The sequence below is a fragment of the Phalaenopsis equestris genome, unplaced genomic scaffold (assembly GCF_001263595.1).
Source record: "Phalaenopsis equestris unplaced genomic scaffold, ASM126359v1 Scaffold000190, whole genome shotgun sequence".
NCBI classification, from domain to species: Eukaryota; Viridiplantae; Streptophyta; class Magnoliopsida; order Asparagales; family Orchidaceae; genus Phalaenopsis; species Phalaenopsis equestris.
This window is the reverse complement of record NW_018164632.1, coordinates 74,240-89,707: the sequence shown is the minus strand read 5'-3', so window position 1 is coordinate 89,707 and position 15,468 is coordinate 74,240. Positions and strand designations below refer to the sequence as shown.

Below are 15,468 nucleotides of genomic sequence, written 5' to 3'. Positions count from 1 at the left end.
TGCTGTGTTCGACTCGTTTATATATCGAGCTCAAAAAATTTATTTGTGTTTGGTTTGCTTGCTTGTTGAGCGGAACACCAACTATTCACGAATAATTAGCTACTTTGATAACCCTAATTACACAATCATAGAATGATAAGAGTTGGGCGATATTTAAATATTGTTATTTATATTAAAATATTCATTTAAGTAAAATTTAATATAATTTTATTCTATTATTAATTATTAATTTCAATTAATCATAAATCTTTGTAGGGTTATAATCAATTAAATTATTTAATGTTCATATACTATTTATTCATGTATAGAGCACAAAAAAATTATTCATATCAATTGGTTTACTTAACTAACGAATCCGACGTTCGTTTCAACATCCTGCATGATCGAAGTCATCGGACGGTCGGTCATTCATTTCTTCCTCCCCAATACAATATGCCCACTTAAAGCCACAGAGATCGGCGCGTCGTCTAACCCCTAAACCCTCTCCCGTTCGTCGGCGGCTCCGCCAGTTTACATCCGCTTTGTTTTCTTTCCTAATTCTGTAAGCGGTTAGATCTTCTTGTTGCTGTAAACTGGACTGCGAGTTCATCGTCTGTGAATTTAAGTGATTTCAGGGGGTTTTACGAAGCAAGCAGAGATGAACTTTAATAATGCTAGGGTTCCGAACGCTGGAGCGGCGTCAACTCTCGTAAAAGTTGCGCTCATTGGAGGCGCTGGTGTCTACGCCGCTCTCAACAGCCTCTACAACGTCGATGGTGGTCACCGGGCCATCGTTTTCAACCGCATTCACGGAATCAAAGACAAGGTATCTGATGCATTTAATTTTAGATTGAGTGCTTGCTGCGTGCTATCATATTGGATACCAGCTTATTTACATGCATCATATTTTGATTGCTCGGAAGTTTTGTTTTTTTTGATACGTTGAAGTCCGTTCTTGGTGCTCGGTGATCGCTATCGACGTTGTGGAGGCTGTTGAGAGCGGGAACTACTGAGAATTGAGTTGTTATCGGTCCAGTTGGAGCAAGCCCGTATTGATGAGTTGTTATCGGTCCATAGAACAAAATAATAATAATAATAATAATAATAAGGCCAATTTAACTAGAATTTTACTTGAGTTTGAATTGCAGTCTTAGTTGAGCGAACTTAACTAAACCAATTGATTTTGAGACAACATGAATTAATTTAAGTTGATTCTAAACCATTAATGTATACTTTTAATGATATAATTTTCAATCAAACTTGGCCTGAAATTAGCAACACCTAAAATAATGTTTTTCTTGATTTCACGAAAATATTTAATATTTTAATAGAAATAAGTATTTTGAACAAAAAAAACTAGCATAGAATTGGGTTTCCGTTTTATACTTTGCATATTAAAATTGGCACCCCAGCTTGATCTCTTCTACAATTTGAGGGAAAGTTGGTGTAACTGTAATACCCAAATCCCAATAGAGTGATTCCTTTAGGCTAGGAAATTCATTTTAATGTAATGAGTGATTTTTTTCCCTTAGTTTCAAACTTAAATGTGCTTGCAATGGAGCACTCAGGATGGACGAGCATCAGTGAAGTTAGACGAAAAAGGATAAAGTCTCAAATTTCTTCTAATATTTGACAGGGTGGGCTAAAACGAGCAATAATTTATATAGTATGCCAAGGATCATTATAATTGATATCAGAGCATGACCTCCTTTAGTATAGCATGTGATTTAGGGACCAACCAAACAAAAGCTAGTGCTTATAATAGCGTAATTAAAGGAGGATGCTTCTCTTGGCAAAAAGCCATCTTTGATACCTTTCGAATGTTTTCGTTATGGCTGGGATGGGTGACCTCATGGGATCTTACATGGAAAATATAAATCGTGAGTTTCAATTCGGTCTTGGGTGGAGTGGGTCAGAGTGAAGAAAACATTGCATACTATGCCCTATTCTTTTATATATGATTTTAAAACCTAAACTTATTCTAATATAGTGTTTGTAATACCCACCCGAAATCGAAAATTTTGTCTTGTCTTGGCAAGATGTGATTGCAAAGTTTAAGGCTCAGACAATGAGCGGTTCCTGATAGACTCGTTTGGGTCGAAAATTTCTAAGAGATAAGCAAGATGTGAACAAACTTATTCTCACATTTGAAATGGTGGAAATGGTATTGGGCTATATAAGTAATAAGTTATGACATAACACAAAACGGTCTTTTGATGTAATGAGTTGATTTCTCTTTGGAAGTTAACATTTATACATGTTTGTAAAGAAGCATTCCTAAGATGTGTAAAATCCAATGAAGTTACATGAATGAAGATAAACTTGGGAATTTCAGCTTGGTATCTATTGAGCGAGCTTGGTCAAAGCCAACAATGCTTTGTATTGTATGGCTTGTGGTGTTATAAAGACAGGCTTAACGTGTGAAGAAAAAACAAAAGAACACATTAGATAAGGTCATAATCGGCATTTTTTTAATGTGAAAAGTTGTTCTTTGTCATCTATTTTGAGCATTTTTATTGTGAATTTTATAAGTTTCTTTCATTTTATTGTCTATCTTGACTTGATTCTGAGATGTGATTTACACTTTTTTTTTTGTCTTAATGGATCACTATCTTAGGTTCTGGCATCAATACTCATGGCTTGACTTGTTGAGGAGGTGCTTTAGTAAAATATGTTGGATAAAACAAAACAATATTATTTTTGACTCCTTACATTTTATTACTTTAAAAAGTGCAGTTGCATGTAGTCGTGTGCGGACATCCATCTATGTGCGGATGTGGATGGTTGCGGGGTTTGAGTGTATAGTTGCATGTAGTCGTGTGCGGACATCCATCTATGTTCGGATGTGGATGTGGATGTGGGAGGTTGTATGTGTCTTGTTGCGGGGTTTGAGTGTATTTGTAGTTTTCTCCTTGAGTTCTCTTTGTGTGCACACTCAAGGGGTTGTTTTTGTGCTTGTCATGTGTTTCTGTGTTTGCATATTTTCTTATATTCTTGCATGGCTTCATAATCTAGTTACGTCAGCATCCTATTTTTGGAAGGTCCTAGATTATTCTTATGTTATCATATATGTAATCACATTTTGATTCATTCTTCATTGGCCTCGAGAAGATAAGATGTACATACTATGCTTTTAAGAGATACATACAAACTGTATTGTCACTTCATTCTATCCTGCAAGCGGATCTGTTGGATGTTTGTGGTAGGAGAACACTGCGATTGTCCAATAAATCACAGGATGGAAAGAAAACCATTATTCCGATTGAGGGCTTTTTGGGAAGCAAATTCATTTGGTCATTTTTGTGTTTTTAAATGTATTTGCATTTCTTTGTGGGTTGTGAGCAAATGATCTGTTGGGCTGATCAAATAGCTTTTGGTGTTTTGATTTTACTTGTATAATTGTATCTTAGTTCTGAAATCTTTCTTTATTTTCTTATGACAATTTTTTTCTACAGGTTTATCCTGAGGGAACTCATTTGATCATCCCTTGGTTTGAGAGGCCAATCATTTATGATGTTCGTGCTCGCCCACACCTTGTCGAGAGTACTTCTGGTAGTCGTGATCTTCAGATGGTGTGTTTTGAAATTATCTACTTGAACGCTGTAGTCATACAACATTGCATCCAACTTACATATTTTGAAAATCTTCTCACCGTTAGAACATGAATTCTTTTCTAACTTCTTAATTTATAGCATGAATGATTACCGAATAGTATAATAGGGCAAGAAATGCAGCAAGTCATCATGAAATATACAATCATGTTATTATTATGGATTTTAACCCGAGAACTTTTCTAACTTCTTAATCTCTTCCTAAATCTTTTTATTACTCATATAACATACAAATGTTTTAAATTCTTCGAACGTGAAAGTACCATCTTGTTATCCACATGTTACTATATATAACTGTGGTTTGTTTATACTTTTACTATGTGAAACTCTTGGCATTTTCCTGCTAAAATTAATGTATTAAAGTGCAAATCAAAATGGATAAAACTGAGAATATGCGAAGTTGAGTGCTACAAAGGAAGTCAAAGCTTGTCCACTTTTCACTATACGACAACAACAACACAATAAGCCTTTATCCCACTAAGTGGGGTCGGCTACATTAATCCTTTTTCTCCATTGCGTCCTATTGAGTGTCATATTTTCATTTAATTCTAATAAATTAAGATCATTTTTTATATAATAGCCCAAGTCTTTCTAGGTCTACCTCTGCCTCTCTTAACATAAGTCAAATCTAAAACATCTGCTCTCTTAATCAGATCATCAGATGGTCAACTTTTAAAGTTACCAAACCATCTACGATGACTCTCTCCAATTTTGTCTGCCGGAACCATCTAAGATGACTCTCTCCAATTTTGTCTGCCGCTAGAGCTACACCAACCCTATCATGGATATATTTATTTCACATTTTGTCTCTAAGTGTAAATCCACTCATCCACTTATGTATTCTCATCTCGACAACACTTAACTTAGTTTTATGCTTCTCTTTTAAAGGCCAACATTCTATGCCATAGAGCATTGCAGGTTTCACCACCATCTTATAAAATTTTTCTTTCTGTCTAAGAAGTACTTTCCTATCACACAATATGCTCGAAGCATTTCTCCACTTGAATTAACCAACTAGAATTCTACTAATAACATCCTCATTTATATCACCATCACTTCGAACAATAAACCCGAGATATCTAAAGCTTTCACACCTTTTAATGATTTGATCACCCATAGTTACAACTCTGCCACTAGAGCTATCACTACTAAAATTACATTTTATGTATTCAGTTGTAGTTCTACTCAAACAAAGGCCTTTAGACTCCAATGTAGACCTCCATAATTTAAGTTTTTTCTAAGCTCTTTCTCTAGTCTTATCCACAAGAAGGATATCATCAGCGAAAGCATACACACCAAGGTATATCTTCCTGTAAATAAATGTCAGTAAGAGCATCCATAAATAAAGCAAAAAGATTTGGGCTTAAGGCTGATCCCTAATGTAATCCAACTCAAATAAGAAAATATTTGGTCAATTCTCCTTCTGTTTGAACACAAGTAACATCTCTAGTATACATGTCTTTAATGACTTCAATATAAATCATATCAACACCTTTTTTCTCTAAAACTCTCCAAAGGATATCACTTGGAACCTTATGGTAAGCTTTTTTTAAATAAATACAAATCATATGTAGATCCTCCTTAGTCTCTCAGTACTTCTTTATCAAACCTCTCAATAAATGTATAGCTTCCAAGTATACTTGCCCGACATAAATCCAAACTGTTTATAAGAAACCTTTGTAATACGTCTTAACGTATGTTCAATTGTCCTCTCCCATAATTTTAAAATATGACACATCAACTTAATCTCTCTATACTTTGCACAATCTTGTGCATCCCCTTTATCCTTGAAAATGAGGACCAAAATATTCTTCCTCCACTCATACATCTTTTTAGTTTTTAAAATAATATTAAAGAGTTTAGTAAGCCAACAAACTCCCAAATCTCTTAAATATTTCAACACTTCAATTAGGATATCATCAAATCCTGCAAAATTTCCACCATTGCTTTTCTTTAAAGCCTCATCAACTTCTTTTTTACTGATGCGACAGTAAAAATGAAATATTTTGTTATTTTAACGATATTAAAATCATTAAATTTGATCATATTTTTCAGAAACTTCATTGAAAAATTTATCAAAATAACACCCACATGTGTTGAATGTCTTTTTCTAAGATGAACACTTTTTTTATTTTCATCTTTAATACACTTTACTTGAATTAAATATTTACTTTTCTTTTCTTTTTGTTTAACTAACTTATACATATATTTTTCATCGTTTTTAGTATCTAATATATTTTGAAGATCACTAAAAGTAGAATTTTTAGCGTCACATATTGTTCTCTCAGACTCACTATGAGCTATTTTATATTTTTCCGAGTTGTCTAAGATTTTGCATTTAAACCAATTTTTATAACATAATTTCTTATATATTATCTTTTCTTGCACATTATTATTCCGCCACCAATTATTTTTATTTATAGAAATATTTTCTTTTAAAAGTACATCATTTGCTACTTGTTTAATACTGTTTGTTACTTTCTCCAGCATAGAATTTGTTTCTTCTTGAAATCCCAAATATTGAAATCTTGAATTTTACTCATAAAGATAATTTTATTTGACTTTTAGGTGCTCTCATATAATTATATGACAATTATTCCTAGTATTTTTTTATTTTACAACTCTTCATTTTAAAATCTATAACTAATAATCGAGGTTGAGTACTTAAATTATTAGTTGGAATGACTTTACAATCTTTACATTCTTGACAATCTCCTGTCATTAGAAAATAATCAATTTATATTTTTTTGAATCCATTTTTATAATTAATAATATGCTCATATCTTTTCTTAAATAAAATATTAACAACAATAAAATCAGACGCTAAAGTGAAATCTAATATGACTCTATCTTCTTCATAAATGACTCCAAAACCATAGCCACCATAAATATTTTAAAAATCTTCTATCACTTTACCTACATGTTCTTTTAAATTTCCTCAAATAAAAATTTTTTCTTGAGTTATCATTTTTAAAAATTCGATCCAAAATTTTGGCTTGTAGCTTGACTTGTTTATTTCTATTCGATCTCGATCCGTGCCAAAATTCAAATCAATTTTTTGAGCGATTAACGTTCTTCGAGCTAAATTCCCTAAATTCATAACCGTAAGATATTAACGACCTGATTTCGAATCGAGCTGAGGTTGGCTCAAAATCGGTTCAAAATAAATTCGATCCAAAATTTTGGCTCGTAGCTCGGCTCATTTATTTCGATCTGATCGCGATTTGAGCCAAAATTTGAATAAATCTTCGAGATAATTCACATCCCTACTCCAACCTAAATACCAAAATTTAAAATCAAATCAACAATCTCGTTAGCCTTTTTTCCAACCCATTTAGTTTCTTGAGTACATAAGATATTCATCTTTTTATGAACCATAATAGATATTATTTTCATTAATTTACCTGTGATAATTTACATGTGAGCGTCTATATTTTAAGATCTCTATCCTAATATTAGCTTCATGAACTAACTTCTTTACCCTCATCCATCTGTAATGTGAGAACCCTTATTTGACACTCCTCCTAGGCGCCGATGTGTGGATCTTGCAAACTTTTTCACTGTCTTTAGGTCATACAACGTATCGCTTTTAGGGGGCGCCCTAGCATTTACACAAGGCTCAAAAAAATTCATGTCATGATTTTTCAACAAATTTTATGCTGGTTGTCGACTACCTAACACAACCCTCTACTTTTCACATCCGGGGCTTGGGACCCTCCACTTGTCACTATACGACATCCATAAAAATTTTTGTACGATGTTCTGTTCTCATTACTTATCAATGAATCATCATCAGTGCTTGACCATGGAAATTTCGCTGAATTGGAGGAGGGATGGTCCATTGAAGGTATTGGAAGCAATGTTTAAGGACCATGGCAGATTTGATCATCACGTATGGAGGGAGAAGATTGTCAAGTTCCTTTATTAATTCTGTAGTGCCTGAGCCAAATCACCATGCTCAATCTTGCAAGATGTGCTTTCCATCCATCGTCATTATTTCTTTGAGAGGTTTACATAAATACCACAATTCTTCTGTATTTACCCATCTAACCCCCAAAGTTTGAAAGTTACACTTATACATCCCAGTTTCATAAACCTATGCAAGAAAAGTTGTATTTAACTTTAAAAAGGTAATGATGGTGATATTTTTGATATGATATTAAAGATTTGAGTGTTAGGCATGTAAATATGAATATTTAGGTGTTAGATATGTAACTACATAGCAAATGTGTGGTATGTATATAAATGCCCCTATTTCTTTTCCCTAAACATAGAAGTATCTTTATCACAAATCTTGACTACTTCATTGTTTTTAGTAGAGGTTAAGGAGTTAGAAAAGTTAATGCTTGTTGACATTATCATTCGCTCATCAAGTACTCAACTTAAAGTGCACAACATGATGATATTGAACTAGTACAAGATTTTCAGTTTATAATGCTTTCAACAAAAAAAAAACAAATTTTTAATCCAATAACAATAATATACTATTCTTCTAATCCCTTGTTTTAAAATAGACTAGTATTTTTATGACTTTTTAAAATATTAGGGTGTTATAATATGAGTAAATCTGAAGAATTGGACATGTTATGTATAAATAAGAACTAAATGGAGGTAAGAGTATGTATAAAACGTCCTTAAAAGGTTACTTTTTATAAATATGGAATTGAAACTAAGATCTATTTTGGTCGCATCTCATTTGCACTCTAACAAATTTTTAATAGATTTTATTAGTTAGGCCCCTATTCATTTTATTTTTTCTCGCAATCTCCTATGTAGTAACGGGTGATTCTTACATTTTAACAGGAATTACCAAATCTCAAGGTTTCTATTATGTAGTACATTCTTGCTTACCAAAGCGGTGATTTATATATTTTTTAAAATGAAATTAAATATATATTTTAAAATACCTGTTATTATCCAAGCATTATTTTTAAATAAATTGCTTGAGAAAATGAAACAGTTATATTTAGAAACTTTAATATTTACTATGAGCAATTAGTTCGTGCTTTCACCATAAATTTGTGAGCATCCCTCTTGATCCTGAAAAAATAGAATTGATGTTCATTGACTCTTATCGATTGCCTGGGTGCTTCAGAGCATATTGTTCTTCTAATATATGTTGCATGTTCTTTAGTTTTTTTTTTATTCTGTTTTACTTTCTTTTCTTGAAGCAACAATAAAATTTATTTGTTACTAGTACCACCAATGAGGTTTTACTTTGAATTAACATTTAATATTGACTAATGACATGTTCATGTAAACTGTCATAATTGTGGGAACTAATTGATGAAAAAAACATAGAATGATTATGTAAATGACTTTTAGTATGAGAGAAAATTTTTAACATGGTTTGGTGGATCTTGCCATTATAATTAGGAATAAAAGATGTGGATAAAGAAATAGTGAATTTTTCCATCTTTTACGTTCATTTTTGTTTTTTAAATTGTTCTGGTAGAATTATTTTGTATATCATAATTTTCTCTTTGCACAATATTTACATATTGGAAGGATAAATAACAAACAACAAAGTAAGAAACTTGAAAGAGTAGTTGCCCAAAAATCATGATGCGTGTTTCATGTCATAACAACAATATATTTTCTAGTTCCATCATTTCTTTAACCAACACTACCACCAATGTAGGAGTGTCCCCCGCTTCTGACGCAGCACGCCTGTGTGTGGGGACTTCCCTCGATTCCAACCCCTAGGCCAACCGGTCCAGACAAGGGGAGAGCCGATCGGCTACTTTTTTTAGGTTTGGTGCTTCCTTTCAACCGTGCGCCCAATCCTAATTATCTAGGGCATATATATTTTCTTCTCATGTTTTAGGTTTGCAATTTTTGGTGTGGTTATATTGGGATAGCCGTCGGCGTCTCTTCTTCCCTTCGAGGACTGTATCCTAGGATTCTAGGTGGTGCTTTGGTTGTATCTTGGTCTCTAGGTTGTGATTATCTTCTCTATCTCCTCCCGCATCCATTCTACGGCGCTTTTGGCTGCCCTCCATTGCTGCAACTTCCCAGAATAGCACTCGTTTGTTGTTTTTTTTGCTGATTTCTTCTATCCAACCCTTCCTCTTGGCTATTGTTGCTGTTGCAGCCCTCCACCTTCGCCGTTGCTGTTGTCCAGCCCTTCTTTTTCTTGGCTACTGCCACCATTTCAGCCCTTCCTTCTTACTGCCATCACACCGAACAACCCTCCCACATCACTCCCTGTTATTTGCTTGTCCGACGCGACAAAACAACCGTCTTTTCCACCCCCGCGTTTTCCAAACCCTTGCTGAATACCACCACCATCACCTTAGGATCTACCCTAGTTTGAATGCCTGTGTCATGTATGTTGTTATTTCAGATTTTTTTCAGGCGTTGTTTTATTGTATTTTATTTTTTGAATGTCTTAGTTGTAACCGCTTATTTGCTTTCAGTAATAATATTTGCTTTCAGTTATAATATTTTTGTAACCGCTTATTTGCTTTCAGTAATAATATTTGCTTTCAGTTATAATATTTGCTTCTCCTATTTTGTTGTTGATTAACTTCGATATCAACCACACTTTCCTAAAACCTCTTGAACCCCACCGCACTTTTGATGGAGCATGGAGTGGGAGAAATCTTATTTTAGATCAAGTGCGGAAGCTTGATTATGATTTCAATAAACATTTTAATTTTTTAATGTTTAGGCTAGCAACTTCATCATATGGGAGGACCATCAAATCTAATTACATTGCCTGGTAAGATAGTATTTCCCACAACACTTCATGTCTATTTTATTCCAGTAGTTTATGAGGGTCTACATGGCTTTTCTTTTCTCGTACATGTATCATGATGGAATTTTAATACCTTCATGTCTATTGAGTTGGAGAGAGAGGAGTGCTCACTACATATTCATGAACCATGGCATTAGTTCATTACCTCAACTTTTCAATTTCTGCACCTTGACTTTTCAAATATTTCTTATGACGCCTACATAAATTTTTATACAGGTGAATTCAATTTTTGACTTGCTTTAAAAATAGTCCTTTAGGTGAGGCGGCATTTTTGACTAGTAAACTAAAATTTATAATCACAACACATTTTTTATTTCAACAAATAATAATTATACACACATTTCTCTATAGTAAAAGGACAATTAAAATTACATAGTTAAGATTACATAAGCATAACAAACTGACTCTTTGTCCTACATCAACTCTCCTTTTAAAAAAATATAACCCTACAGAATTAAGTTTACAATTTCAAAATGTATGCAAATTAAAGCAAACTTGCAATGGAAATAAAAAGGAAATTTGAAAATGCAAAGGAAAAAAAGCATGCTATAAAAGTTAGAAAGAAAACATGCAATACAGATGATAATTACAACAAATAAGATGAACTAGATAACCACTAATATTTCTTCATACCAACTCAATCGATATAACAGAGCTATAAAATTGATTTGCATATTTTAAAAGGAAGAAAATACGAGACAATATGATAGAGGTATGAGTCTGGGGGGCTGGATTGTGGAAACAATAATAAAGATCAAGGCAACATGTAAGGACTCTCACCAAATAAATCCAACAAAGCGATGAATCACAAAACTTGACTAACAAGCAACATGAAATCATGACCATTAGCTCTGATACCGTAATGGATGGATGAAAGAGGAGAATTTCAGTTAGATCAAGTGTTGGAGCTTGGTCATACGTCCAATAATTGTTCTAATGGTTAAGTCCTCAAACCCACTATAAGGGGGGTCACCATCTTTAAGCCAACTGCATTGCTGGCAGGCATGTATTTCCAACAACGCTCCAAGTTCATTTTGTTTCAAAAATTTTGAGGGTTGATGTATTTTTTTTAGTACATGCACCTTGACGGAATTTCAAAGGACACATTAAATTGTAGAGCGGGATCCGACCATATGTTCATGAACCAAAGACTTGGTTTAGTTCTTTGACTCTTCAATTTCTAAGCCATGACTTTCCAAATGCTACTTAATTTCTTCAAATCTCTCTTCATATTCCATAAGCAGTTGAACTCCATGATGCTCGCATAAATGTTTTTGTTTTCTCTAAGATCAAATTCTCTAAACATAAGATCAAATTCTTTGACATTGTTTGTTCTCTGTGTTGTTTTCTCTGTTTTGTATTCTCTATTTCTCATATTCTTTGATCGGCTGCTATTAGCCTTCTCCATTTTTATTCTATCTACATCGATTATGTTGCTAAATTTCTCACATTAGGGTTGTCAAAAAAGCTCTTTGTTCTCGAGTAGCTCGTGTTCGACGTAGTAAATAGCTTATGTTTGATTTGTTCGTTAAGCAATCGAGCCCAACATGAACAAGAAGTTGTTCAATCGTGTTGGGCTCGTTTTGGCTTGAAATAAATAAAAATTAAAAAAATATATAATAGTTAAATTAATGATATGTTTGATATAAATATAAAAAATAATATTTAGATTTGGAAATATAAATACATAAAAATTGGATTCTATGTATGTAAATATTTCCCCTCAGATAAAAAAAAAGATGATAAATATGTAAATACAGAAGAATTGGGTGTTATCCATGTAAATGCATCAAAAAATTTTCCCAAAAGTTCCGCTCCTCACAGCCCACGCACATTGCTACGACATGGGTGTTTCTTATGTAAATATGTAAGAATTTGGTGGTATGTATGTAATCTCAGGGTCTCACCTAAGGAGACTCACCCGCTTTGTTGCTTGACCTTCTCTTTGTTTTAACCCACATTGGGAAATTCAAGAATCTTTTATTAAGAATCCACTATAAATCTAAAAAAGATAGGAAATAAGGCAGTAATTTTTATGTTTGCTCCACACAATTTTTATGTTTGCTCCACACTTCTAAAAAAGATAGGAAATAAGACAGAGGCCCAAATACCAATTTTCCATGTGCTAGGCCCCATTATGAGAGTCCGCGCTATGTGCCTAAATATTCGAGAACCCAGCGTCACTGGGGATCGAACCCGTGACTTGAGGGGACTTACAGTGAACCACGCCAACCAATAGGTCATGACTTGCGACACAATATATCAATATGTATAGATTTGTCTCTTTGAAAATGTTTAAAATAAAAAAAAAACATAATTTTTAAATTTTAATTTGAGCTGAAATTCAAGTTCGAACACGAGCTTAAATCGAACAAATATGTTTGAATCGAGCCGAACATGAACATGCTACTCACGAGTTATTTCAAACACGAGCCGAACACGAACAATAAATGTCTAACAAGCCAAACACAAACAAGCTTTAGGCTCGCTCAAGTTCGGCTCTTTACACCCCTAACATACATTCACACAATGTTTACCTCCAATGTCTCTCTCTCCTCTCTTACTCAAGTTCCTTGCCTTAATTTCCTCACTTGCTAAAGTTATTAAGTGTGTTCAAAAGGAGAGATTGCTTAGCAGAGTCTTCTCCTTAGAATAAAAAAACTTTTTCATGGAATTTAACTTCCTGTTGAGAGGAATTTATACTAGTGTGGGCAGACAATAGTTTGGTTCTATTGGCAAGCTGAACAATATATAATGGAAACAAATCATTTTTGAGATCCATATTAGATTAAAAAGCCTTTTGTTAGTGGAGTTGTGGTATTTAGGTTTATTAGAGAATTTTTGTTCAAGCACCTTATCTTTGGACTTTAAGACTAATAGTGGAGATCATTTGTATTGAATGGTTGGATCCATTTGGATTTTGAGATTAGTGTTAATTTGATTTGGAGCTATCACTAATATTGAGGTGATTTGGCAGTGTAATATTGTAAGGACCTTGGTCTTGTTTATTATCCATTACATGAACGTTGCATATGCGTGAATCTCTTCGCTTTTAATCTTACAATTGGGATTATTGTGGGTTAAGGAATGCACTGCGTTACAAACTTTGAATATTTTTATTAGGGTGATAGTGTATGGCATTAAAAATAATCTACTATCTCAAAATATAGAAATATCATTCTATAATATATTTAATAATGACAAAGATTTTAATATTTATGAGCCACCATAAACTTGAGTTTTTTTATTCTAATTTAGATAAGATATATAGTTTATTTTATTCCGGATTTTATGTTTCCTATAGAGGCAAGCTCTTATAGGTAACTACATCTGATGAGTGAACAAACACTTTTAATTAAAACGACAATGGATGTCTATAAATTCCAGCATTTAAGTTTCACGATTGCTCAATTGGAACTTAATTGGGAAAATTCAATTTGAAATGTTTCTTTTTAGAATTGAAAGGATAAAAAATAGTGTTTTGATTTTGAGAAGTTCGGTAACATTTAAACTATCATTTATTTGGTTTTATATTTTGAAAATTTAGATTTTTTATTTTTTGAGTTTTTTATTTTAGCAAAAGGTTAAGATTTATGTTCTTACAATGCCATATTGTAAAAAAAAAATATAGGGGTTGAGGATTTACATCATAACAAAGGGAAACGATATCTCAGAATATAAAAATTAGTTTGAGAACTATTAGCACAATAGGTTCTCGAATATATTCTATGAGAATGCAATGATACTTGTATGTATGATCCCTGCCAAGAAATAAAACTAAAGGCTAACTCTTCTAAACTTAAAACCCTGTCTAAAAAGGATAATCAACTTATCCGCAGATGCGTCAAATCCATGAAGCATGATCTAATGAGATGCAAGATATGTTATTGTTTAGATTTAAAAGATCAGTAAAATCTTTGAATCGACCCTATAGGTCAAGCAACCCTACTATGAATAGTGTGCTGCTCCTAACTAATACAATAATTTACAAATTTCATCTTTATTTAGTTATTTCAATTCATTTTGAAGGTTTTAGGGATGCTACTATGCATGTAGGTATGCATTGTCGCTATCAGACAAATCTAAAGGCTAATTTGGGTTAAGTTTTAGTTATTTAGTTGTGTAGAAATTTAATTTTACCTTAAGAGTTTGACAAATGAAAACTTGGCTTTCACACAAACACAGAAGGAATCATTAACAAAAAAAAGGCTGCTAGTGCACAAGCAGAAGTAAATACACCAAGTAAATAAAAATAAGAATAATATAAAAGAACATACCAGTGTAGTTGGGTGGTATTGCTATACAGCCGGAAAAAATGAACATGGGCAGCCAAGTCCTGCACTTAGAAGACTTGGCTTAGAACTAAAGGTTTAACCTGTAAAAGTCTTCTTATTGATCATCTTCGATTTGCTCCCTTCGAGGTGTAGGCTCTCCAAACATCGTAGGATATTACTGGTTGCACAACTCATCTCTACTAATCCTAAACTTGCAAGTCTAGCTTTTAGTTCTGTTTTAATTTATGCTCTTAAATGTTGAATAGAAAACCTAACTAAACCTCCAAAATAAATGCTTTTGAGCACCACACAATCAAGTAGTTAAAAACGAACTTAAATTTCCGGTATTAAAGGTGATGGTCAAAAGAGGTTGAATTTGGTGGAGGTTGCAAGAGTGAATGATTTGTTGGTTGTCTTTGAACACTTTGTTATTAGCATATTATCAAACTTGAGTTTGAGTGAGGCAGGCATGCTGTTGCACCAAAGGTAAATTGTTGCTGCCTGCCAAAACTTGCATTATAAACACAGCTATTTAACCGCCACATATTGGAAGGTTTGTGAAACTGGCCAAGGCTAACTTGTAAATTGATGATGCTTTGACCCCTTACTAAATGGTTATTGATGCCTTAGAGAAGTCTAATGCCAATGATGAGGAATGCAGAGTAGAAAAGGATTCACATAGCACCTGTTGTCATCTAGAATCCTTTCGGATGGTTCTCAATGAACATTGATGACTGTTGAATCCAGATTTGGAGTTTGTATCCTAATGGTTTTGGAGTCATTGAAACTAATTTAATTTCTAGCATTATATATATGTATATATATATATATATATATATATATA

At 33.1% G+C, this 15,468-nt stretch overlaps 1 protein-coding gene across 2 annotated transcripts in view; it reads left to right on the top strand.

Moving 5' to 3' along the window:
* Positions 1-369: 369 nt before the first annotated feature.
* LOC110022432 (prohibitin-1, mitochondrial-like) overlaps positions 370-15,468 on the top strand; it is an 18,675-nt gene continuing 3,576 nt past the window's right edge. The window contains exons 1-3 of one of the 2 annotated variants that reach the window (XM_020721372.1): positions 370-541; positions 615-805; positions 3,435-3,551. In XM_020721372.1, the coding sequence (XP_020577031.1) occupies positions 638-805; positions 3,435-3,551 (285 nt within the window). In that variant the 5' untranslated portion in view covers positions 370-541; positions 615-637. Of the gene's footprint in view, positions 806-3,434; positions 3,552-15,468 lie in introns of both variants that reach the window. The other variant, XM_020721371.1, reaches the window with a different exon arrangement.